The sequence below is a fragment of the Megalops cyprinoides genome, chromosome 2 (assembly GCF_013368585.1).
Source record: "Megalops cyprinoides isolate fMegCyp1 chromosome 2, fMegCyp1.pri, whole genome shotgun sequence".
In the NCBI taxonomy this organism is placed as follows: Eukaryota; Metazoa; Chordata; class Actinopteri; order Elopiformes; family Megalopidae; genus Megalops; species Megalops cyprinoides.
In genome coordinates, this window is record NC_050584.1 from 56,865,662 (window position 1) to 56,890,783 (window position 25,122).

The 25,122-nt window shown below is 44.4% G+C and overlaps 1 protein-coding gene across 1 annotated transcript in view; it reads left to right on the plus strand.

Annotated features, from left to right (window-relative positions):
* Positions 1 to 918: 918 nt before the first annotated feature.
* abca4a (ATP-binding cassette, sub-family A (ABC1), member 4a) overlaps positions 919 to 25,122 on the plus strand; it is a 32,926-nt gene continuing 8,722 nt past the window's right edge. Inside the window, exons 1-34 of the mRNA XM_036554805.1 lie at positions 919 to 984; positions 1,752 to 1,845; positions 2,037 to 2,178; positions 2,423 to 2,562; positions 3,606 to 3,733; positions 6,167 to 6,364; positions 7,728 to 7,817; positions 8,943 to 9,177; positions 9,383 to 9,522; positions 10,559 to 10,675; positions 11,121 to 11,318; positions 12,660 to 12,865; positions 14,085 to 14,261; positions 14,644 to 14,866; positions 15,298 to 15,519; positions 15,971 to 16,175; positions 16,719 to 16,796; positions 16,918 to 17,124; positions 17,910 to 18,087; positions 18,197 to 18,328; positions 18,674 to 18,813; positions 19,462 to 19,599; positions 20,028 to 20,218; positions 20,307 to 20,412; positions 20,709 to 20,914; positions 21,154 to 21,208; positions 21,989 to 22,164; positions 22,425 to 22,549; positions 22,999 to 23,097; positions 23,425 to 23,614; positions 24,087 to 24,181; positions 24,342 to 24,374; positions 24,733 to 24,838; positions 24,974 to 25,048. Of these exons, the coding sequence (XP_036410698.1) occupies positions 919 to 984; positions 1,752 to 1,845; positions 2,037 to 2,178; positions 2,423 to 2,562; positions 3,606 to 3,733; positions 6,167 to 6,364; positions 7,728 to 7,817; positions 8,943 to 9,177; positions 9,383 to 9,522; positions 10,559 to 10,675; positions 11,121 to 11,318; positions 12,660 to 12,865; positions 14,085 to 14,261; positions 14,644 to 14,866; positions 15,298 to 15,519; positions 15,971 to 16,175; positions 16,719 to 16,796; positions 16,918 to 17,124; positions 17,910 to 18,087; positions 18,197 to 18,328; positions 18,674 to 18,813; positions 19,462 to 19,599; positions 20,028 to 20,218; positions 20,307 to 20,412; positions 20,709 to 20,914; positions 21,154 to 21,208; positions 21,989 to 22,164; positions 22,425 to 22,549; positions 22,999 to 23,097; positions 23,425 to 23,614; positions 24,087 to 24,181; positions 24,342 to 24,374; positions 24,733 to 24,838; positions 24,974 to 25,048 (4,911 nt within the window). The remainder of the gene's footprint in view (positions 985 to 1,751; positions 1,846 to 2,036; positions 2,179 to 2,422; positions 2,563 to 3,605; positions 3,734 to 6,166; positions 6,365 to 7,727; positions 7,818 to 8,942; positions 9,178 to 9,382; positions 9,523 to 10,558; positions 10,676 to 11,120; positions 11,319 to 12,659; positions 12,866 to 14,084; positions 14,262 to 14,643; positions 14,867 to 15,297; positions 15,520 to 15,970; positions 16,176 to 16,718; positions 16,797 to 16,917; positions 17,125 to 17,909; positions 18,088 to 18,196; positions 18,329 to 18,673; positions 18,814 to 19,461; positions 19,600 to 20,027; positions 20,219 to 20,306; positions 20,413 to 20,708; positions 20,915 to 21,153; positions 21,209 to 21,988; positions 22,165 to 22,424; positions 22,550 to 22,998; positions 23,098 to 23,424; positions 23,615 to 24,086; positions 24,182 to 24,341; positions 24,375 to 24,732; positions 24,839 to 24,973; positions 25,049 to 25,122) is intronic.

Genomic DNA, 25,122 nt, shown 5'->3' on the forward strand with positions numbered 1-25,122 from the left:
ACGGCCATGATGTGTTTTGTTCTGGCTTTTATTTTAGCTCCTGTTTTGGCATTAATTCAGTATATGTGGTTGCCAAACTGGCGTGTGAAAAGCGCACGTACACAGCTCAAGTTATCTAACTCGTGGAAGCGGTTTTATTTTTATTTTAAAATGTCTTTCCCATTTTCATGGCTCAGCCAAGAATACCGACATTTATTATCTAATTTATTTCACTGCATTTGAGAACGAAACAAACCCATTCATATGCGTTATGTCTTTTCTAGGCCCTTCAATTACTTCCAATTACTCATTCTGGTGCTGGCTCATTAGCGTTCCACAGGCCTAGATAATACAACTACAGGGGGTCCTTTCAACAAAACAGGAAGATGACTTTTTTCCTCATTAAAGTATGCAGACCGAGAAGTGAGTATGCTGGTGTTTGTCTTTGGTAGCTCAGTTCAATTACTCACGTTTGCCCCAGGCATCAGAGAGTTCAGCCAATCCAGATTGTGCGCTACTCTTGCTTTCACTGTGATAAATTGATTGACGTGACCCAGAAAGAGCCCCCCCCCTTCTCTCTGTTGCTTTTTTTTCTCACTGTTGAGGTAGTTTTCCCTTTCAGTTATTTACTTGTGATGGCAGTGCGACTTATTGATTAGTGTGCTGGATTGTCCGACAAAAAATAAACAAATGAAATAAAAAAGGATACAAGAAGGTAGGGGGTGTTGTCTGATATGGAAGTTGTACGGAAGATGTTGTGTCCAGACTTAATCACAAATCACGAAAAACAGGTTGAGAAATGCCTGGGGCACAGTGCAAACTCTGGTAACAGGAGGACTGCATTTTCCCTGTGAAACAAATTGCTCTCTATGTGTTTTGAGGTTTGTGACCTGCTGGTGACCCCTATTGGAGTTGGGGGGGATGGGGTTGAGAAGAGCCATGGGTGTGGGCACACAGATCAGTCTTTTACTGTGGAAGAACTGGACTCTTCGCAAGCGGCAAAAGGTAACACCTGCTCTGTCACCATCACCTACTTTTGCTGAGGGGGAGAATAGACTCCAAGTGAGAGGAGTCCATTGGACCTTTTGTGGAGGGTCAGGGTGTACACAAAGGGCAACGGCTTGAAATAGTGTTCTGAACGAGGAGATCACTGAGGTGTTTTCCCACAATGCCCCTCTCTTGGAGAGACTGAACGAATTTGGATGAGAGGCAGCTAAGTGCATCGGCCCCAAAGTGAGCTGCTTTGTGTGAGCTCAGTCATCCATTGTTCGTTTCCCCAGTCATTCCTGCAGAGTCCTTTTGAAGTTGGGCTGGGACTCGTACACAAGCACTGAGATGCGGAGCAGCACTGTGGATTTCAAATGCCCCTCCGCTATGTTAAAAGCCTTACTGTGTACACCTGTCAGACATCTATTCTGTGTGACAATTTGTCATGTTTTCCCTCCTGAAATGATGAATGTTTTCTCTGTTTTTGTTAGCCTTTGCGGTAACTTTAGGTTCAGAGATTGTGCTTTTATTTAAAAGTAAATTCGTCTCTAAAGGCTTCATTTGTGTGTTCCTTGTAACTGTTTTTTAAGTTTTCCTTTATGGAATAGTTCCCCGTCTTCCCAAGTTAAAAATGTAGATGAAGTGTGACTGTAGTTTATCACATCTTCTGGTTTATTTTAATGGGATTTCATGCTGAGGTTAGGTCACACTTTTTATGGTGTAAAGTCACAGGTGATGATTGCCCTCCTTGATGTTTATTTCTTACAAACTTTTTTTGTCTGCAGATTCGGTTCCTTGTTGAAATTTTTTGGCCTGTGGTACTATTCATTGGACTGGTGTGGCTGCGGAAGGCTAACCCATTGTACCGTCAGCATGAATGTAAGCATATTAGTCTTTTTTTATAGTGTTGACTTCCATATGTTGTGCTCTCCTACATTGTTGCCATGACTTACCAATAGTTACAATTAATCCTTAATCTTATGCGTAACTTTATGCTATGCACATGTTTATAGGTAATTCTTACATTGAGGAATGCTGTTGATGAAAAGGCTGCCTTGTCAAACTTGCAGGCCATTTTCCCAACAAAGCAATGCCCTCTGCTGGAATTCTGCCCTGGATCCAGGGGATTTTCTGCAATGCCGACAACCCCTGCTTCCAGCACCCCACCCGAGGAGAATCGACGGGCCTCGTTTCCAACTACAACAACTCTATGTGAGCCACCGGCCCTGCATTGCATGTGCCATTTGTAGTTTACAGTGTGGTCATGGGCTGGTTTTCAGACACTGGCTGTTTGTCCGTCACTTGCCAAATATTCAAAATATGAAAAGTGCTACACGCAGTAAGGTGTAAATTATGCATTTCTTCTTGTGTACGCAATGGAGAGGATAGCCAAGGAAGTAAGGGAAAGGACGGGTGTAAGCTTGTTTTGTCCTCTGTCCTCTACACTGTGCCTCAGACTGGCCCGGTTCTATGCCGATGTTCAGGAGCTGCTGTTCGAGGACCCAGAGTTCCAGCAGGTGGGCAAGCTGTGGAAGGAGCTGATGGTGATGAGCACCTTCATGGACACCATCCAGACCGACCCCTCCCGGATCACAGGTGGGAGGGAGAAGACAAGCTACCTGTTTCATAAAGTGACATTGTCAATTTATTATTTTTAAGGGTAGAGGCTCGTTTATTGCGTTGGGATACTAAAAGTGTGCTTAGTGCCAAATTAAAATCTCATGGCAGGATTTAGTTAGTTTAGCACTATTTATTTGTTTGGTGGAGAAAATATTACACAGCTCACATTTTACACATAAATGATTTCTGCAACCAGATATTTTGCTAAAGCAGTTCAGCTTTTTTTCCTAGCCTAAAGGCACAACAGCTGTGACCCATCAAGAATTCAAACAGCAGTCTCTCCCTCACAAGTCCAGTAGGTTCCTTCTCTGTTGTCCTCTCTGGCAGAATGGTTGAACAGGACAGTGTACTAAAAAAACAATTACATTTTGGATCAATTATGTTTTGAATCCACTTTACTGACCACACTGCTATTTATTGCCACCATTGCTGTAAAAGGAGTCTCACTTTCTTGTAGAACAGAATGCATTCCTCATACCAACTGCCTTTGGCTTTCATGTGCAGAGATGACAGCACTGTTTGTAGTGTAATAAATTGGATGTGGAGACAATGCATAGTGCCTCCCTCTTGGGCCAGGGAACAGAGGGCCTGCCGATAGGTCACGTCCCTGTCTTTGAGGAAACGCTTATTTTGTTGACAAAGTTCACTGACCCCTTGGTCCTCAGGGCACTAAGGAGACAGATACCAGCAGTGCAGGCAGAAAGGCCACAGTTAATAAAGAGAGAGATGTTTCACAGCATTTAACACTTAACCCCTCATGCCACACTGTCAGAGAGACAGCGAGTGTTCGCATCCCTCAGATGGAGACAGCTCCCGAATTCTTCACATGCCAGTCTCATTTCTCCACACGCGTCTCCTGTGGGAGGTTAGGCAAATGTTTGGGTCGGTACCTTTGAGCTAAGCCAGAGAGCTGTTGGCTCTAGAAGTCTCCGAAATCTTGCTCAGGTACCAGAAGTTCAGATAAACCTACCAGCTGGCACTGTCTCCACATGCTTCAGAAGTGTCCTGTCTCTGCCCAGGCCGTGGACTGAAAATAGAAGATATACTGAAGGACAATGAGACGCTCACCTCGTATCTTTTGACGGATGTGGGGCTGACCGACCCTGTGGTGTTCCAGCTGGTGAAAGCCAAAGTGCGCCCTGAGCAGGTATGGCTTCTCCCCCACCCCTGGTGTATCTTTTTTGGAAAAGAACACAGATTGTATGGGTTATCGTGGGGCTCATGTTGCAGTCACCACAGCCACGGGTCATCAAAACACATTTTAATTACAAATGTCATTGACTCTTATACAATGCCCCATCACTCTTTTTGTGTCATGGCAACGTACTGTGAAAATAATTTAAAAGAAAAAGACTTACATTTCATGTTTTGTAAAATTCCACTGTTGTGTAAATGGAATGTTTGCATGTTTGTGCTCCCTGTAGTTGTGATGTAATGATTACATTTGTCTGAGCAATCCCCGGTGCCTTCCTCTCGGAGCTAAATTACACTTTTGCTCACAGGAATCCCTTCTGACCATATCATTACTCCCCTGTCAGACCATTTTAATTTGGTGCTCAAAGTCCCTTTGTTTCCATGTGTGCTGATTGAATAGAGTGCTGGATATGAATCACGCCGCAGAGGAGCGCTTTGATCCGCAGGCTGCGTTTCTCTCACTGGTAAACAGCATGGCGTGTGGGAAGTGAAAGCACGCAGAACCTCACTGGCCACAAAACAAAGCTAAAAAAAAAGAGGACCAAAAAACCTCGGAATGACATCAGTATTTGAATGGTTCTTGACCAGCTTTCATATGTAAATGCATCCAAAAATGCAAACCTTTCATTGACTAGGGCTTTCTCAGGACTATACCGGGCCAGATAATTCCTTAGCAACTAATCAGGCAAGTAATCAGGCGAGATATTCCCGCAATTTTGCGAACAGATGACCACTGTCTGTTTGACAGGATGACACATGCACGCTTGCAAATAGAATTGCACTGAGCCACAACTTAATACACACACAATAACACAAAAAAGCAACTCACACACATATACACACACGCACACACACACACACACACACACACACACTCCCCACATGCTCAGCTGCTCCGTGAGCTGCCAATTAAACACAGGGGTCAGTAATAAGCTCACAGTGCGAAATGTCCTTGAAAATCAAACTGCTGCAGGAGCTCTGGAATGTGGCTGCAGTGTCAGAATGGCTTGGGCAGTTGCTGGCCCCCTACACCTGCTTCCTTTTCATGTGTTTTTTCTTTTAAAACATTTCTGGTGGGGTTTGGAAGCAAGCCAGGATTCAGAGTCAGCAGGTCCTTAGGCCAGGATTGTTATTCCTAGAAGTGACTAAGGCTTGACTGGAATTCAGAAACAGTGGTGTCCAGAACATCAATTATACATTATAATGCTTCTCTTCAGGCTTGGCATTTGGAATCCCGGTCCTTATATTAGCAATAAAACCTCTCATACCATCAAGCTCAGGTAATTTGTGTTTGTCATTTCCGGTTGCGTTAAAAATTTGAGTCATGATCTATCTTGTCTTCAAAACAGTCTGATCCTGATCCCAGTCCCAGTGGCCAGTGCACACGGTGTTCTGGCTGAGCCATAGTTAATAGAGAAGTTCCTTGTGTAAAATCGGCAGATTTTTATCAGAGACAGTTCTATGCCTTAGGAAGCTGTCGACTGCTGATAATGAAGTTCTGTGAGTCAAGAACAGTATGTGCTCTCTTTCAAGGCAGTGTGACCCTAACGGGAACAGGAACTCTGAGTTACCCCTCGTGCTAACCTTGATTACTAGGCATATGTTAAGTGGAAAGCCCCCTTTGGTAAGAGAAGCTACTGCCATCCTATCTGCACATGGGTCTTTGTTGTTTGAAAAACATGTGACCGCAGAGGCTGACAACTCTTTGACTGAAATTTTTGCATTATGTCGTGATTTGCATTTCTTTGACCAGACGAAGAGTATTGTTATCGACATGCAAATAGCTTCTATGCAGAGAGCATGCCAGTTAGATTTTTTCACTGTATTTCAAATGTCTGTAAAGGCGGGTCACTAAGGCTGTAATCCAAAGTGCATTCCATTTTGCTGTGGTTTTCGAAGTGATTCAACTGATTTTCCCATCCGAAACTGTTATGTTTCTATTGTATCTCTCACTGCAGCAGAACAGGTTTCCTGATATGCATGAAGAAGAATTATTTATAAACCGTTTCCTTTCTCTAACCTTGAAATGTCAGGAGCTTCTGTTTAAACATACAGTGGTTCATTCAACAGGAAATGTTGTCTGGAATGATTATTTGCACTGGAGTTTTGCTTTTAGAGCTGTTCCCTTGTCTGAGAGAACACCATGTACAGAATTGCAGCCACTCTCTTTTATCATTATCATACAGCCACATTAGCAGGCTACAGTTTTTTGCATGTTACCCATGTATACACCTGGCTATTTACTGAAGCTAATTTGGGTTAAGTACCTTGCCCGGGGGTACAACAGCAGTGCCTCAGCGGAGGATCGAGTCAGCAACCTTTCAGTTACGAGTCCTGCTCCTTACCGCTATGCTACACTGCCGCCCGTCTCGTTTTCGTTCCCCAGTTTGCGTACGGCGTGCCGGACCTGAGGCTGAAGGACATCGCCTGCAGCCAGGCCCTGCTGCAGCGCTTCATTGTCTTCCCCAGCACGCGGGGCCTCTTCGCCGTGCGCAACGCCATGTGCTCCCTCTCCCAGTCTGACCTGCAGGCGATCGAGGACAAGCTCTACGCCAACGTGGACTTCTTCAAGCTCTTCCGCCTGGTCAGTCACCGCTCCCGCTGCTGGAGCTTTTGAAGCTCAAAGGTCAACCGGCATCGGACGCCGGTGTGTGTGAATAAACCATTGAGATGGTGCCTTTAAGGCATGATATTCAGACGTTGCACATTGTGTATGTGGTAACATTATACCCGAGGTGGGCTCAAATTGCTTGCATTTTAAATGCTAGTTGGTTCACACACTCTTATTGTACCACTCAGTGGCAGTGATCGGAACTTAGCACTTATGCCTAAATTTCTAGATCGAAATGATCAACATCCTGTGCTCTATGAGTTAAGAGTAAGAGAGCAGGACAGGAAATCTTGTCATCTGTTCCAATAATGACCTAATAATGATGGCCACCAAAAAATAAGTAAATATTACAAACTGACATTGTACAAAATGAAAACAGACAAGAAAAACAAAAAAAAACACAGCACAGCACAGGATTGCCTAAATGGAAATGCGATTGTTTGCCTGCACAATGGGGTTTTGCCATGGGGAATGTGCCATAGGATTACCCTAATGACGTTGTTGTTTGTGCCAGTCACTTGGCTGCTTTGGCAGTCTTGGCTGGGTACCTTATTCACCCTGAACCACTTTTAGTGGGTAGCAGTGCTTGAGCCTGGAGAGGGAGGTAACCAGCTTGTGGTGCTAAGTGCTGAGGTACTCTTGGCCTATTTTAATAATGAGATTAGTGGCAGACACACCTGCTGGTCAGGCTAAGTCGCAAGGGAGCGTCTTACAATAACCCTACTCTCTCTAAGTAAAATTTCATTGTTCAGTCTTCACTGTTCCTTTCCTACCAGTTTAACCAATGAGAGAGGAGGCCTACAACTGACACAGCCATGTAGGATTCAGGCCTCTCTTGTGAAATGAGTCAGATCTAAGGAAATAGCAGGGAACGACAGAGGAAGGATGTCTTATTTTGGAGTTTATATTAGCTACCATGTAGCATTTCCTGAACTGTGGCCCAGTGTATTTTGAGCTACTTGAAAGACCTGCAGTTAAAAACAAGTCCTTGGAAGGCACACAGTCACTCAAAGTTGTACAGACAGCAGTGTTGTGCTGGCTTGCATATTTTGTCTCGCACTGTGATGTGATTGAACATACATTATTCTGAATTCTTATGAGAAATGGATCATGTTTAATAATAATGATATATCCTCTACCCATGGCATAAGTGGATTTTTTACAACCAATTTTAATTTTTTCTTTGGTGTTCCGAAGGTATAATGTGAACTGCACTGTCACACTGGTGAATCAGTCTCCTGGAGGGTGATTCACATGAATTGTTGTGTCTGCTCCTCTCCTCCCCTTGTTATCTAATCAGATTTTTCATGAGCATGTCAATCTTCTCCCTTTCCAGTTGCCCCAAGTGCTGGACAGCCACTCCTCTGGCATCGATTTGGCCTTCTGGGGCCGGGTGCTCTCCAGCGTGTCCGAAAAACTGCGAGAGGTACTGTAAGCCCCAGAGTCTTCTACACAGTTTGGCGCCCATATTTTTAGCATCCAGGAAGTTGTGGCTTCCTCCTTTGGTTTGTCTAAACTCTGACTCTAGAGATATAATTGGAGTGATCTGTGGTGGTGGGGAAACTGCAGCCATCCGCCGTGATTTATCAGCTGCGTAGGACCTCACTGGTGTCTCGTTCACCTGCAGCCAGTTTCAGGTGAGAGGTCAAATGGGTGTGAGCTGGAGCAGGTTCTAAGCGTAACCTCCTCGGGGGGAACTCCCTGGCTGCTATTTACAATGTGTTTGTGTTAGGGGACACTCTGTGGAGGGGACTTCCTGTGGGTGGAGTTGAATTCCAGTCTGTCGCCTGGATGACCGAAGTCTTGACGCCAGTTAGTCATTTTCCAAATGCCAATCCAGACCTCAGTCCAAATATGTTGAGGCTTGCTTTGTGAAATCTAGACCCCAGACATTACATTATGATTTGCTCAAAATATACAGTATTTTTTTTCCTAATTACTGAGATATATAAAGGCTACACAGGAGCTGAGGCACTATTTACAAAAGAAAAAAACATCAGCTCAAGACACTAGATGCTAACAAGGCATTTCTCCACTGTGACCGTGGATCTTTAGTGTATGTTGCATTTTGGCACTACAGTAGTGTCTCCCTGAGGAGTGTTAATCTCTTTGGTCACACAGACTGTGAGTGAAGGAGCTTTTCTCTCAGTTACCTCTGTCTATCAACCTCTCTCTGCCCCAGAGGTCTGAGACTGTAGGCAGTTAGAAGCAGGCCTTGTTTCATGTTTTGGTAGAGGTGGTTATAATGAAGAAGGCTTTTGTTTAGGTTAGTCAGATTTAAATTGGAGGACATTTGACTCTCTGCTGTCACTTGTTTCAGCTATGAATTAAAAATCTGTGTATATAGTCCTTTATTGTCCTTGTTGGTTCTCGTTTAATGAAAATCTTAGTCATATACTGCATTTAACACCAGCTTTGAACCTTATCTTGTCTTACCTGGGATTCAAACGTCTAGCCCTCCATTTGTGAATACGGTGTCCTGCCCATTGCAGTTTTATTTGGGAGCTGAAGCTTTTGGAGATTTACCTGAATCCCACTCTGTCCTCCACAGCTAGCTGAAAGGAGCAGCTCCAAGGACCTGCTGCGGGTTTTTTCCCCCCTCTTTGAGGAAGGGGCGAGTCCTTCCTTCAGCCAGCTAATGAGCACCGTCTCTGACCTCTTCTGTGGGTACCCTGAGGGTTCCAGAGTGGCCTCCTTCAACTGGTACGAGGATAACAACTACAAAGCTTTCCTGGGCATCAACAACACCAAGGGCCAGCGGGGCTATGTCTACGACAGCACAACCAGTGAGTGTGGATAGACCCCTTGTGGGTTTGTCTTTAAAGCAAGCCTTTGCTCTGTTGCTCTGATGTAATCACACCCAGTGTGGTTCCCCTGAAGGTTAAAAATCAAGATTTCAGAAGATTTGAAATGTGTATGGTGGTTATTGAAGAAATAATTTTTCTTGCCCTCTCTTCTGACCCCCCCTCCTCCCCCACATCTTTATTCCAGCTCCCTTTTGCAATGAACTGATGCAGAACCTGGAGTCTGACCCAGTCACCAAAATTGTGTGGAATTCAGTCAAGCCCCTGCTGATGGGGAAAGTCCTGTATGCCCCTGACTCCCCTGCAGTGAGACAGATATTAAAGAATGTAAGAACATAATTTGCGCTGACTGGCCCTGCCACAGGAGGGAGCTCTATGGAGCAGAGAAATGTCACTGTCATTATACAAGCCCTGGTGTGGGATCTCAACCTAATATTGTATATGTGGTCAAAGGAAAAATACACCTCAACTTCCCTTTTCCTAACATGAGTATCTTAAAACAGCTGTTAAAAATACATTTCTATATGTACGTGTTTGGTAACGTAGCCATGTAAGTGTTTACAAGCGGACTTAAGGAAGTCACTGGTTAAATATAGTTCATTTCAAATTTATGGGCTGAAATACCTATGCTTGTAATATTAACAGTTATTCTGTGTGTTGCTGCAAGCAAACATCTGAATTACCTCATTCCCCAACACTGATACACTTTGTTATGGAAGCAGTCCTGACGCATTTGGCAGAAGGTCACACAAACACACTTCCTTTTTCTGGGTTTTCAGCACGTTTTGTTATCCATTTCCCCCAGATTCCAGTCTTAATTGCCTTCAAGGAAGGAGTGGGGTTTAGCGTAGCCTCTGATACCATAACAGTGGTGGAATATGCCGCTAGCCACGCCTGCATTGTCCTGAAGCAGCCTGCCTTTGTTCCTGCTGATCCCAGCCCTGTATCAGTTCCTTTGAAATGCAGTAAAGCTGGAACCGACATATTTCCCTGACAGGAAGATACGGTCACTGGAGGGAAAGTGGTAGAATTCTGGAGTCAGGTGTTAACATGTGTGCCTAGGGCAGGGCTGCGGTCCTCCCATCCTGGAGGGCTGGAACATCTCTGGTTTCACTCTTTTCATTCCAGTATTACCATGGGAATCATAAGCAGATGAATTACATGGAATTACACTGGTGGTTTTCCCTGAGGCACAAAGAGACGTACATACCTGAACGCTGTCAGACTGCAGCCCTTCACTGATTTTATTAGGAGGTGATCTCTGAGCGTGTTTGAGAAGGGTAGATATGCTGTACTCATGCTGTTGGTTTGTGTGTGTGTGTGTGTGTGTGTGTGTGTGTGTGTGTGTGTGTGTGTCTATCAGGCCAACACCACTTTTGAGGAGCTGGAGAGACTGAGGACCATGGTTAAGGCCTGGGAAGAGGTAGGCCCTCAGATCTGGGCCTTCTTCCAGAAGGGCATTCAGATGAACATGATCCGAGTAAGGCCGAGTCCTGCTTAAAACACGCAATTTTTGCTCTGTTGCCCGTCTTCTTAACTCTATTGTTAAACTGAGTTAAGCTTTAACACTATATTATTATTATATTAGAAATGGTTCAAAATTGCTTCATTTGTATAATCTGGTTTTACTGCATATATCTTGGCAATTTGCACAATGCATAAAGATAAATAATGAAGTTGATACAACATAATGGCAGGCCCATATTTTTTCCCCACTAATTAATGTAAATAATGTGTCTCTTATTCTGAAAATGTACATTCAGGTTATATTCAAATAAGTTTTGCATGATTACCAAATGTTATACACTATGATACTGTGAGATAAGATGTCAAGAAGCATGTTGTTATTGAATTTCCTAAAATAAAGTAATGTGGAATCTTAACAGAATATCTATTATGTGTGTCTGTGTGCGTCTCCCTTCCAGGACACTATAAGACACCCCACTGTGACAGACTTCATTGATAAGAGTCTAGAGGGAACACAGTTCTCCTCCAAGCATATCCTCAACTTCCTGTACACTGGACCACCTGGCAATCGTCCCTATGACATGCCCAACTTTGACTGGAGGAACATCTTCACCCTGGCAGATCGAGTCCTCCGTACGCTCAACCAGTATGGGGAGGTAAGCTGATGTCGCAGACCTTTATTTCAAAACTGTCTCCATTGCATTTTTGTCTCAACAATAGACATTCCCTATACTTTTATAGGTCATCTTTGAGAGACAAGTTCTGCTAAAATGAAAACCATATTTTATGTTATCAGTTATTTTTATGTTGTTTACAATTCGTCTGAATTCTGTTCTGAATAGCTGAAGTCTGAAGAATGTGGTCAATGCAAATGAATTAAATAAGCTTTCCAAGTAAGGCAAGCATGCAGCTAGTGTATTACTGGTATTTACTGGTATTACTGAATATTTTCAGTGATACTTGAGATTCCCTTTACCATGTGGCAGACCGTCCTGATATCCTGTACAAGACCAAGTACGAATGAAAAGAGGGTCTCAAAACCTCCGGGAGGTTATCACCACTCCTCAATTGATGGGACCATAAAATCGCGGTCAGGACCTCCAAAACGCCACTTAGCGCAGCTAAAGAAATTCAAATCCACTCAGGAGGGTGAAAGGGGGAAAAAACAAGCCTGCTGTCGACAACATTCAAACCCCTATTGTGAACCGTTGATATAGTGGAGAGCAAGAAAACCCACCTCAGTAGGTTTTTGTATAGGGGCTGCATTGAAATGTCTCTGGGGGCTTAGAGAGTAAGAAGGGCAAAACACTCTGTGGCTCGCCTCAATTCATCCCTCGCCCCCTCAGCTCTAAGGCTGAGGCCTACCGTTCCCGGGAGCGGATGAAAGGAGAAACCTGTCTGTCTATACGTGCATCTCTGACTCCTTTTTTGTCTTTTTTCTGGTCTCACTAACAGCACTTCAGCGTGACAAATATGCCCAGCTGACTGAGCCCAATTAGGTATAGCTGTCAGTCTGGTCTGCCCTTCAGACTAGTTTTCAGTTCGCATGGCCAGCCATTTTGAGTTTGTGTTTGTGTGAGGGTTTTTTTTTTTTTTTTAAAGAGTACCCCAGCCAAACTGTAAAGCGGTTCTGTCATCTTTAAGGCAAAAACACAAATATGTTCATTAGTTCTGTTGTACTTTCTTCAGTGAGTCAAGACAGTGTGGATTATCAGAACTGTAGCGCTTTGTGTAGCAACCAGGCTGTGGTTGGGTTTTTGTGCTTTACCATGATGTGAATGGCTCAATTAGGCACGCTGTACATGTATTAGGAGGTCTGTGCTAATGTGTCAGGGGGGATGTGAGTAGGTCTGAGTGGTGGGATTGTCTGCAGAGAGCTCTGCAATGGAGAATGTCTGTCCTGTTCTCCCCATTTCCACTCGATCAGGGGACCAATGAGAGTCAGCTCTGTCTGCAGATCTGCCTTTCACACGCTCCCTCTCTGTTCCCCCCCTTAGTGTCTGACCCTGGACAAGTTCGTAGGCCACCCGGACGAGGATCAGATGACCCACCGGGCCCTGAACCTGCTGGAGGAGAACAAGTTCTGGGCTGGACTCGTCTTTCTGGACATGCACCCCGGGACCACCGAACTGCCGGCCCACGTCAAGTTCAAGATCCGCATGGACATCGATGCTGTAGAACGCACAAACAAGATCAAAGACAGGTTAATACTACCAGGCCCGTCGCAAAATCACCTGCACAAGGGATCAAAAGGGCGTGCTGCACTGCGGCATGAATTAGTCTTGCTGCTTGTTGTGTTTTTATTTTTTTCCCCCCAAATACAATTACACAAGACCATTAATTTGTGTGAGACTCTGGCTGTAAACAGCACATTCCTAATTCATACAAACAGCTTCCTATTCTCAGAGGATCGTGCCCTTCTCGGGTTTCAGAAACCCTTTTCACCTAATTGTAGTGCTGAGAATGACAGGAGCTCAAGAGACAACAAACAGCTGCAGCTGTGAATAGAATATCAATGAAGATGGCCCTCTGAGTCCTTCAGGGAATCAACTAATAGGATTGTGCGACTGTAGCGGGAGAGAGATGAAGGGACGTGCTCGGTAATGCAGCACGTAGCATTTTAGCAGGTATGGGTGGCAAAGCATGGGAGCGAAGGTGAAACCTCCTTCTCCACATTCTCCACAGGAGGGGATCAATGTTCAGCGCTCACTGTGTTCAAATTTATAGTTCTTTTTATAATAACTAATTAATTAGATGTGAAATATCAACCGAGCTAAAAGGTTTTGTCACTGGAAAATTTTAAAAAGATTCCTGAAGATTCTTTTTTTTTGGTTATGAACATCTCTCATGTGGTAATGAAAATGCTGCTAGCTGTTTAAGATAATGTTGAATTAACATTGCATTTAAATACACTAACATACAGGTATAACACATCATTGTCACAGATTTGGACCATCCTTTATATACCCGTATGAGTGTTGGTAGAACTAATATCAGCACTTTGACGCTGGTACAGCTATTTAACATCTTTCTGTTATGCGTTTGATTTGAATTCTGGTATGTAGCCCCACTTCTTGTTACCGTAGATAAATGAGAGAAGTTTCGCTTATCAGTAGGTCACTCTCCTGTTCTTGGTACTGTCATTTAAAAGGCTTTAAACCAGTAGAATAAGACTGTCAGGGCAAATGTGGCATGGTCGTCAGACACAGGAAGGTTGTCTGGCAAGAGCTCCTCAGGGTCTGAGCAGGAGTGTTCTGGGCTCTCCATCTGTTGGTAGAGAGCTGAGGCTCCTCCCTCTCTCTCATTTCCTTCCCTCCTGCTCTGACAGCCCCCCCCCCCCCCCCACCCCCCACCCTTGTTGTTTGAGCTGATAAGGTCTGTCCAGCTGCCTCTTATCCTCTCATCTCTTCCTTCCTCCCCAGATACTGGGACCCCGGTCCCAGAGCGGACCCCATGGACGACCTGCGCTACATTTGGGGAGGCTTCGCCTACCTGCAGGATATGATTGAGCACGGCATCATACGGACGCACACCCGCAGGGACTGGCCGCTGGGCATCTACCTGCAGCAGATGCCTTACCCCTGCTATGTGGATGACCTGTGAGAGCGAAAACGCTGCTTAACTTCGATAAAATGCCTATGTGTCTCTGTCATTCCCTTACATTCGTTAATTACTCTGGCTTTTACAGTTGGTTTGCTGGTGAGGTTAGAAGGAATGTCTAGTTCAGCAAGTTTATTAACTTTAATTTATTTTTTATGAGGTGTTAAGTGCTACGTTTTATAAAAGCTGAGTCCAACTCCAAACAAACTGGGTCTATATTAGAGTGGAGAGCAACATCAGTAGTTACCTTCATGCCTATTAATGAACTAGCAGGGCCTACCCCTTGAGGTGTGGCTAATAGGCTGGAAGCACCTGCTTTATTCTGTTCTAAGACCAGTATCTGATGCTCACTTCCTCTACTCCACCTTCTTCTACGTGCAGGTTCATGCTGACGCTGAACCGCTGCTTCCCCATCTTCATGGTGCTGGCCTGGATCTACTCGGTCTCCATGACGGTGAAGAGCATCGTGCTGGAGAAGGAGCTGAGGCTGAAGGAGACTCTGAAGGCCATGGGTGTGACCAACGGGGTCATCTGGGGGGCCTGGTTCATTGACAGCTTCCTGATGATGACTGCCAGCACGGCCCTGCTAACCGCCATCATCATGGTGAGGGCTGCCCTCTACCCTGAGTATCCTATCATGGCAAGGATCTGGCATAGGTTCATGGATGTACACCCCTCTCAGTGCTATGTTATCTTTGGGCTTCATAGGCCATTGAACCATTACAGTCCATTTACCTTACATGCATTTGAGGAATTTGGAAGTTGCAGCAAATCACCTCTAGCGGGAAGGGATTTATGTTACATTACATTATGAAGGGCAGTAATTGCCCTTAGTCATCCCTTTTCACAGTGAGTTATTGTTATAGCTGACCCAAGGTAGCCTTCGGTTTCAAAGCATGGCATACATTATATTGCATTACATTATGTAATGTAAAATTACCATATTTGTTTGAAATTAGTACATTTAAGTGTGAACAGGACTACTTGCAAGGAGTCTGGTGGGTTCACCATGGTGTTGCTGTGGTTGGTTTTCAGGGAGGAAAAGTGCTGAACTACAGCAATCCCATCATCCTCTTCCTCTTCCTGCTGACGTTCACCATTGCAACCATCATGCAGTGCTTCCTGATGAGTGTGTTCTTCAACAAAGCCAACCTGGCGGCTGCCTGCAGCGGGATCATTTACTTCACCTTGTACCTGCCGCACATCCTCTGTTTTGCCTGGCAGGATCACATCACCAAGGATATGAAGATCATGGTGGTGAGTTACGCCTTACTGGATCCCCAGAAACATCTGCTCACCAACATTGGTTCCTGTTTATATCGGTGTCGGGAATGGATGGACAGATATGAAATTGTGAGGCAGTCAATGTGAATAAAATTTTCCCCCTGTTTAACTGCTTTTTTACACTAAATAAGACATTTATGGTAAACGACATATCAGTTTATTCATAAAGTAAATTATTAGCTATGTAGCTTAGCGTACCTAGTGTTATTTTTTCCTCAGGGTACAGCTAGCTAGAGAAGCCGTGCCAAAAGTCTGTTTAGATACTTAGCTTACTGTGTAGTTTGTTCTCTCTGTGAATGATTGAAAATTACCTTTAGTTCCTACAGTAGAGTGTTGGGTAAAATGACGTGACTGCTGGTAAAAATAAGTAGGCCTACTGAGAAATCCTTTATGTGACATTGATTAACCCCAGCTGTTGTTTCAGAGCTTGCTGTCCCCAGTTGCGTTTGGCTTTGGGACAGAATACCTGTCTCGTTATGAGGAGCAGGGCCTGGGCCTACAATGGGATAACATTCAAACAAGCCCCCTAGAGGGGGACGAGTTCTCCTTCCTCATCTCCATACGTATGATGGTGTTCGACACCTTCCTCTATGGCCTCCTCACCTGGTACCTCGATAACGTATTTCCTGGTGAGACTCATTTATCTGCACATTTCATACCAAACTGCTTGCAGTGTTGCACTGATTATAGGCACATTTCTACATCACATTATATTAAGTGCATTTAGCAAATGCTCTTATCCACAGAAACCTCCAGCACAACAGAATGTAAGTGAATCCAGCTAAGTTAAATGAGCAAGTGTCAGACTAGGCTAACAACATTCACAGACCAGTGAGTGTGAGCATAACAACATTCAAGCCCTACCACGAGTTAAATTGTGCAACCTGACTAGGCAACAGCAGCCAAGTACACTGAAATGCATTTTTGGAATTATATGTCCGTATAGTCTGGAATTCTAGATTGTACATGTTGGAACTGTATGTCTGTAATCAATACTGACGTCATTGTGAAGACCTCTGCCACTAAATGTAATTTTTTAACACAATGTTGGCACTTTGTTAATCAGTTGTTCTAGTTTCTCGCAATTCACAGTTTGAATAATTCTGTTCTTCCACTGATCTGTCTTCTGATATTTTAAACATTTAACTCTCGATTCCCTGTGCTCTCTGCAGGCCAGTATGGAATTGGGCGGCCTTTTTATTTCCCCTTCCAGCCCTCATACTGGTCTAGATCAGTGCCCTCCCAGGCTGGTGAGTGGCTTACCATGTACCACAATCATACCTTAATACCTGCAATAGTTTTGAACACAGTTCTCCATGCAGTGAAATGTCTTCCTCTTTCACTATGCTGTGTTTCTGTACTCGGCAACAGAGGAGCCGGGATTTGAGAAGCCCGCATCTGAGAAGGACTTTGCCAGCCTGGGGAAGGCGGAGGAAGAGCGGAGCGGGAAGTCTCCGGCCGGGTCCGGGTCGGACTGCAAACACCAGGACAAGCGCGAGAGAAAGGAGAGGGAGAGAGAGGAGCAGCAGAGGAGGCAGGAGGAGGAGCGGCGGAGAATACAGGAGGCCCAGCAGTCAGGTGATCCCGGGGAAATGCAAAGCTGCTTTCTTTGTGGAATACTCTCAACATGAAATTTCATGAAATTCAAATTTTAAAATCAAATCAGAGAGGCTGGAATTTGAAAGTAGAGCGTGTCTCAGATGACAAAGTGGCCAAGGCCTTCGGTTTATTCCAGTCCCAAGACAGAACACTGTTCACTAGTGCAGGGCAGGCAGCATTAGACCTTGAAATTAATAAGGTCCCACCTGCCCACACCCCTACCTATGCACCCCCCACCCCCCACCCTCTTATCTGCGTCACTGTGGGAGTGCCATGCCCTTGACTGTACTCTTTGCCAAGTTAGAATGTTGGCACGCTCCATGCTGCGTTAGTTAATAAGTGGTGGAAGAGTTTGTTCTGTTGATGGAACAGCATTCCTTTCCCCTGATATAATGTCGCTCAGACACACTGTTTACCCTGTTCTGTTTCTTCACAGAGTTATTGACATTTTCAGCTTTGTTCCTCAAATTGAAACGTTATGTCTACACCATTTAGAGCTGATTGATAGATATCAAATAGGTGACGGAATGTAATTGTAATCTAATTGTGTATGTATTGGAAGGACATCATATTTAATCAGAACGATAATTTTTTAAGGTGATAATCTGTAGCTGATAATGTTTGGAGTAAGTGTAATAGTGCTGTAGTGGTTTTTGTGTTGGCTTAAGTGAGGTCTTTAACATTCCCACACCGATGTGTGTTCACTGTGGGCACACTAATTTACCAGTGACCTCTGACCTCTGACCCCGTGGCCTGATTTGCAGGGAAGCCCTTCTTCGAGCCAGAGCCAACGGGCCTCAATGTGGGCGTGTCCGTGCAGGATCTGGTCAAGGTGTTCAGCAGAAACTCCAGTCCAGCGGTGGACGGGCTGAGTATCAGCTTCTATGAGGGACAGATCACCTCCTTCCTGGGTCAAAATGGGGCAGGAAAGACCACCACCATGTATGTTATGGGCTTGTTCTCTCCATCTGTCCATTCTTACCTCTCTTGTGTCAATGTGCTTGATGCTGAAGTTGTATTGAAGGTTAACATTTCCCCTGTTTTGTCCCAGGTCCATCCTGATTGGTCTGTTCCCTCCCACGTCAGGCACTGCCTACATTAATGGGAAGGACATCCGCACAGACATGGACACCATCCGCCAGTCCCTGGGCATGTGCCCCCAGCACAATATTCTGTTCCATCAGTAGGTTCCTCTTACCTGGCAAACATCATAGAGAGTCATTACACTATGTTATTGGCATTTAGCAGACGCTCTTATCCAGACCGACTTACATTGTTACAGTTTGTTTAAAAAAAATGTTATCCATTTTTACACCTGGATATTTACTGAGGTAATTGTGGGTTAAGTACCTTGTCCAAGGGTATAGCAACAGTGCCCCAGCAGGGAATTGAACCGGCAACCTTTCAGCTATGAGCCCTGCTCCTTAACCACTATGCTACACTACTGCAGAGACACAGTGGGTGTAGGGATGTGGTGACCTGCTGTTCTGTTCCACAGTTTTCTCTCTCGCTTGCTGTCTCTCCCCAGCCTGACTGTGGCCGAGCACATCCTCTTCTATTCACTTCTGAAGGGCAGAACACAGTCTGAAGCCCTGCGGGAGGTGGAGAACATGCTAGAAGACCTGGGCCTCCCCCACAAGAGGAATGATGAGGCACAGACTCTGTCAGGTCTGTGCTATCCATCTCAGTGTCCATGTCCTGTCTGTTAATGTAACTGTCATTTACATGCCTGCTCATGTTTCACTTTTAGCAGTGATTGGAGAGCAGGGAGATTGAGACTGTACAAACCCCATAATTGGTGGAGCTATTATGTGTTGACAATTGCCAGCTTGTGTGAATCAAACAAAAGCCCTTACTGTTCAGAGTAAAACACCATGGTTGGTTTAGGTCAGCGAGTCACTGGTACCATGTGACAGCCTTATCCAGTTTTGGATTCACAAATCTTAATTTGTCCATTAATCTGTAGGTGCACCAGGTTTGGGGTGAAGTACACAAAATGCAATTCAATTCAATTCCCTCTGTCTGTTAAGTGCTGTGAGTTAAAATTCCAATTCCAATGCTTGAAGATTCTCGATATAAAAAATCCATTATCAATTCTCCACTTCATGAGAAAATTCATAAATTGTTTCATGAGTTTCAATTTAAATTGGAATTCACTGCAACCCTGAGGTGCACCTGGACTTGGTTTGCTTGAGTATAGTGATGTTCATCTCTGAAGCAGGTCAGGAACATATGGCAAATTAAAAGACACTTCAGAAAAGTCTTACCGTGGGAGGTAGTGGAGGGCATGGACTAAAGCTGTTCTCCAATGTTCAGGTGGCATGCAGCGGAAGCTGTCGGTTGCCATGGCATTTGTGGGAGGTGCAAAAGTGGTCATCCTGGATGAACCCACTTCTGGGGTTGATCCCTACTCAAGACGGTCAATCTGGGACCTTCTCCTAAAATATCGCTCAGGTAAATGTAATGCCCCATGCAAACTGGATAAAGAATAAAGCAGGAATTATTTATTATTATTTCTAGATATGAAATGAAATGGCAGTGGGCCAATATGTTTTATATTTGTCGTTAAGTAAAGAGGCATCACCTTCAGTACTGAGTTTATAGACCTTTGTTTCTACAGGGTTCTTTAACAGTAACACAGAATGCAATGAAGTCAGTAGTTATATAACTACAAGGACATGTGTCTGTATTAGGATGAGATGCTGAAACATTAAACACCTGTGATATAGCACTTGTACATTTATTTGGGTTCTTGCTCTTGTTGAAAGGTTGATGCAGCTCCATGAGTTCAGAGCCCTGCCTGATGTGTGTAGAACACAGTGCTGGGACACAAACACATCCAGAAAAGAATGGTATGAGCCATCATTTTCCCCTATCCCCAGGCCGGACAGTCATCCTGTCCACCCACCACATGGACGAGGCCGACCTCCTGAGCGACCGTGTGGCCATCATCTCCAAAGGACGCCTGCACTGCTGCGGCTCTCCGCTCTTCCTGAAGAACTACCTGGGGGCGGGCTTCTACCTGACCCTGGTCCGCCGCATGACGGGCCAGCAGCGCAAAGCCAAGAAGGAGGTGAGAGGCACGTCCATAGGGGCACAGAGGATGGTGTTGCAGGAATGTTGCTGTCAATGCTATATTGCTGTGCTCTGTGCCCATGTAGATGGAGTGCGACTGTGAGTCAGAGTGCTCCTGCCAGTGCTCAATATGTACCAAGTACAAAGAAGATATCCAGACCCAGACCAAAGCTCCTGACCGACAGATGGACGGTAAACAGATTCTTAGAATTGGATGGTTAGCAGTACACGATAATGACAAGTTAGGTGAAATCAGTTGCTCTGCAATAGAATTTTTGTCTGTTTGGCGTATAGTATGCACCTTTATTCAAGGCAATTTAGCTTGAATGTTACATATCCATGTGTGCAGCTGGATATTTACAGGAGCAATTTAGATAAGTATGTCGTGGGTACAGCAGCAGTGTCCCACCAGGGGGGTCAGATGACTGATGCTCAGAGTGTGCCAGAAGGCAATGGAGTATAAACAATGTCCCCCTGCGTCATCTCAGGTGACCTGGAAAGCATCACCACCCTGATCCACCACCATGTGCCTGAGGCCCAGCTGATTGAAACCATTGGTCAGGAGCTGACCTTCCTGCTGCCCAATAAGGACTTCAAGCACCGGGCCTACGCCAGCCTGTTCCGAGAGCTGGAGGAGACGCTGGGAGACATAGGCCTGAGTAGCTTTGGTGTGTCTGACACGTCACTGGAGGAGGTGGGCCAAGTTCCATCACCGTGTGACATGACATCATAATATTGGCATTTCACTACATCTTTAATTACACTCAAGTAATGTATGAATGTCAGACAGAAGAAGACTTGACGCTTATTCAGAGTAAATCTATAGACACTGTATTCAAGGCTTGGTAAAGTTGATAGTGCCATTTGGTGGTACATATTAATGACAGTAGCTGTCATTTTCCACCAGAAAGAACCTGTTCTTTGCTCTTACAGATATTCTTGAAAGTTACTGCTGATAGAGAGGCAGAAAACACCCCACAACCTTCTGGTAAATACTCCATATCTGGATCTTTGCTTGTTTTCTTCTACAGCAATTCTGCCCTTTTGTTTTTAAATCAAAGTCGATTGGGTTTTAGGTAGCGTAATTAGAAAAAAAGGAGCACCCTCCCTGTGTATTTGTTTAGTTTTGATTGTATAGAAAGTTCACCCCTGTGCCTCTGTATGCCTTGATGTGTATGTGCATGTACAGTGCGTCATAGCCCTGTTTTTCCACTGCCAACATGCCATTCAGAGAGTTGGAAACTGCAGCAGAGGAAATCTCACACCGGTCTCATTATAGACAACAAGGTTGAAGTTACTATCCAAGTACGTGAATGTGGAGATGTAGAGAATGCTGCTATTGGCAGAGCTTCTTTTGTTGCTGTCTGCTGGAAGCGGTAACTAGGAGCTGCGGGAAACATTCAGAAAGCACACCACAAAGTCTTGTATGCCATTAGATCGCTAATTTTAGTGTAGCTTACAGTAATGGCAGTGTCATTTCTACAGCAAAAAATAAGGTCTTGATGTTGATGGAATTCTTAGTTTGTTTCAAGGAGAGGATTACCTGCAAACCTGCAGGGCGAGTACAGGCCTTGTGCCCTCAGTGATTTTGTGCTTTGCCTGCTTGGTCCGCTCAGAGGTTACATCTGCTACTGCTGGCCATTAAAACGTGCAGCACTCAGAGCTACAGCTTTGGCATGATTCCGCAGTGCTCTGCAGCTTTAATACTCTAAAGGGCATTAAGCACTTTGGATTTAGACCCCTCAGTTTTTCCCTCCTCGCTTCATAGATGCCTGTGAGCCAAAACAGGCCAACGGACAGAGGAGCCCTGGACCCTCAGACGGCAGGGAGGGTAAGGGCTCCAGGCAGATCAGAGGCCTCAGCCTGGTCATCAAGCAGTTCTTTGCCCTGCTCATCAAGAGGTTCCACCATGCCACACGCAGCTTCAAGGACTTCCTCGCACAGGTAACCCTGGGGTGTTTACTCTTAACGCAGTCTACCTGTGTATACAGGTGAAGAGCACTGTATAACTCTATTAGTCAGCTCTAGAGCTCAGCACTAAGCAAATTAATAAAAGCAAATTTAAAGGTAAGTAGGCAAAGTAGTTTGTACTGAACTAAAATACTTTGTATACGTTATTGAAATTTGACGTTATTTTTCCCTCTCTTGATGGACCACTCTAATTGTTACAGAACTTACCCAGATGACTGATTTTCTATTCCCAGATTGTTTTGCCAGCAAATTTTGTCCTGGTGGCTATGGTGTTCACTCTAATCATCCCTCCTTTCGGGGAATACCCCAGCCTGACCCTGAGTCCCTGGATGTACGGACGGCAGTTCACCTTCTTCAGGTTGGGACAAAGACACAATGGTGCAAACTGACATGAGCCATAATTTAATCCAAGGGCTGATTTTGAGTGGGGCTCGAGCCAAGCAGTTAAAACTGATTAAGTCCAACAACCACACTTTGATTAAAATTCGGTCACAACACGAGATTTAAGCAATGGATTGAAATAGTCCAATTAGGGCTAATTACAGTCAAATCCATTGAGTCACATTCATTGACTCATGTATTTGTCTTGCTGTCAGTTCCTGCTTGCTTTCAAGGGAATATGATAAAACAACAGCAAGCGGGAATGGAAAGAAGACAGTTACATAAGCCTGTGGCTCAGTGCGCTTTAATTTCAATATGGTGATTAGGATTTGGCCTTTGACAAGTAATAGCAATAACATTATTTGTGCTTTTGTCATGCAATGGTGTAGTGTTGGTTTTTGTTAACTCTTCCTTAACCACTTTCAGTAATGAGAGGACTTTGAATGCAGAGATGCGCTACTTTGGAGAGGTGCTTCTCAACAAGCCTGGGTTTGGAACCCGCTGTATGGTGGAGGAACCTCTAGAGTGAGTAATTTGCTTGAGTGCATATAGTGTTCTCCAGAAGGACTACATAACATAATAGTTTACCTAATTTTATGTTGAAATTATTGGAAAAAAAACACAAATGCATGCTTAATTTATGTTTTTATGCTGTTTATCATCTCATATACCCATATAAAAAGATATTATTACAAGCAGCATCTTCCCATCTGTTAAGTATTCCCAGCACTGATAATACAGGGTTGCTTCCCCGTATCCATTCTTTTCTAAGTAGCTGTTTGTTTGTGTGTGCTCCTCAGTGGGAACAGTGTAGTGTGATTTAATGTTGACTGTGTGTTTGGCTCTTGATAGGGACTTCCCCTGTAATAACATCACCACGGCGTGGGAGATGCCGCTGGTTAACCCGGCGATCATGAGCATGCTGCAGAACCCTGAGTGGACGGCGCTCAACCCCACCCCCAGCTGCCAGTGCAGCACAGGGACCAAACTCACCATGCTACCAGTGTGCCCAGATGGAGCGGGAGGGCTCCCCCCACCTCAGGTCAGTTTACAGGGGACAGCGTGAAGCGATCAACCTGCAGCGGTCAGTACGCTGTGGTCAACCTGCAGCGGTCAGTACACAGTGGTCAATCTGCAGCAGTCAGTACACAGTGGTCAACCTGCAGCGGTCAGCACACAGAAGGTCAATCTGCAGCGGTCAGCACACAGAAGGTCAACCTACAGCGGTCAGTACAGAGTGGTCAGTACACAGCAGCCAGTACACAGCGAGTCAGCATGCAGCAGGAGCAGATACCATGCACATTCATATTCACAGATGCTAACTTAACATAACACTCTTCAGACTGCCTTTATAATGTTTAAGACAGAATTTCCAAAGGTATGACAGTATCTGCTTCTGCAATGGGAACAGTTTATTTATGTATTCATTGCAATCATTTACTGGGAATGTGTATGATATTTACTGAATGTTGTGCGTGTGTGTGTGCAAATGTGCGGGCGTGTGTGTGTTTCAGAGGATTCAATCCACAGGTGATGTGTTAATGGACCTCACTGGCAGGAATATTTCTGATTACCTGGTCAAGAGCTACCCCACCATCATTAAGTCCAGGTACCATGGGTCTCCTCTGTTAATCCTTCTCATTGTGCATTTCATCATGACATTTTCCCTTCATTTTATCCAAAACTATATTCATTTGTTTGAGATAATACGTGTATTACAGCTTTCAGACTCCATCTCTAATGTCTCTAATGAAAATTTTCCTTTTCAGTTTAAAGAGCAAGTACTGGGTGAATGAACAAAGGTACTTGTCATGTTATGTGTAATTCAGTAATATCATGATGTTTGTCGTAGTGTTTCATTACTAGAAACTTTAATTTTGTTAACATAGGAAGTGTAATATTGATACCTTTTAGTAAGAACTCCATGTCCATAAAGCCATAAATGTAAATGAGTCTGAATTACTTTTCTATGTCTACATTGCTTTTGAAATCAATATTTGAATCCACTCAAATAAATTGTGGTAAAGGGGAAAATGTCCTCAGTATGCTTCCATAGAGTGAAAAAGAAGTACAAGTACTCCCTCTAGTGGACATTTCGTTTTAAACCTGCAATTTTATTTTATGAAGTTTTTTGACATTGTATGTATTGGTCATCTTCAGGTATGGAGGTATCTCTGTTGGAGGGCAACTCCCTGTTCTCGATGTGGACCCTAGAACCATTCGGAATGTTGTGACTGACCTTGGACGTCTACTGAATATTACAGGGGTTTGTCTCTAATAAATTGTGTGTGTTTAACTCCCATTGAAATATCTAATTTAAAAAAAATACAGGTCTGATAGTGTTTTCCTTTGCAGATTGTTAAATTGCTCATTTTAAGGTACTTTGCTTCTTGTTTCTCAGGGTAGATACAGCGGGCTTGCTCTAAAGGAAATAGGACCTTTCCTGAGATACATGGAGAGTGAATATAATGTAAAGGCAAGTAGCAGCTGTGAAACTGTAAAGTTATGCCTTAGCTTTTGGCTTATTTTTAAATTATAAGAGTATGATTT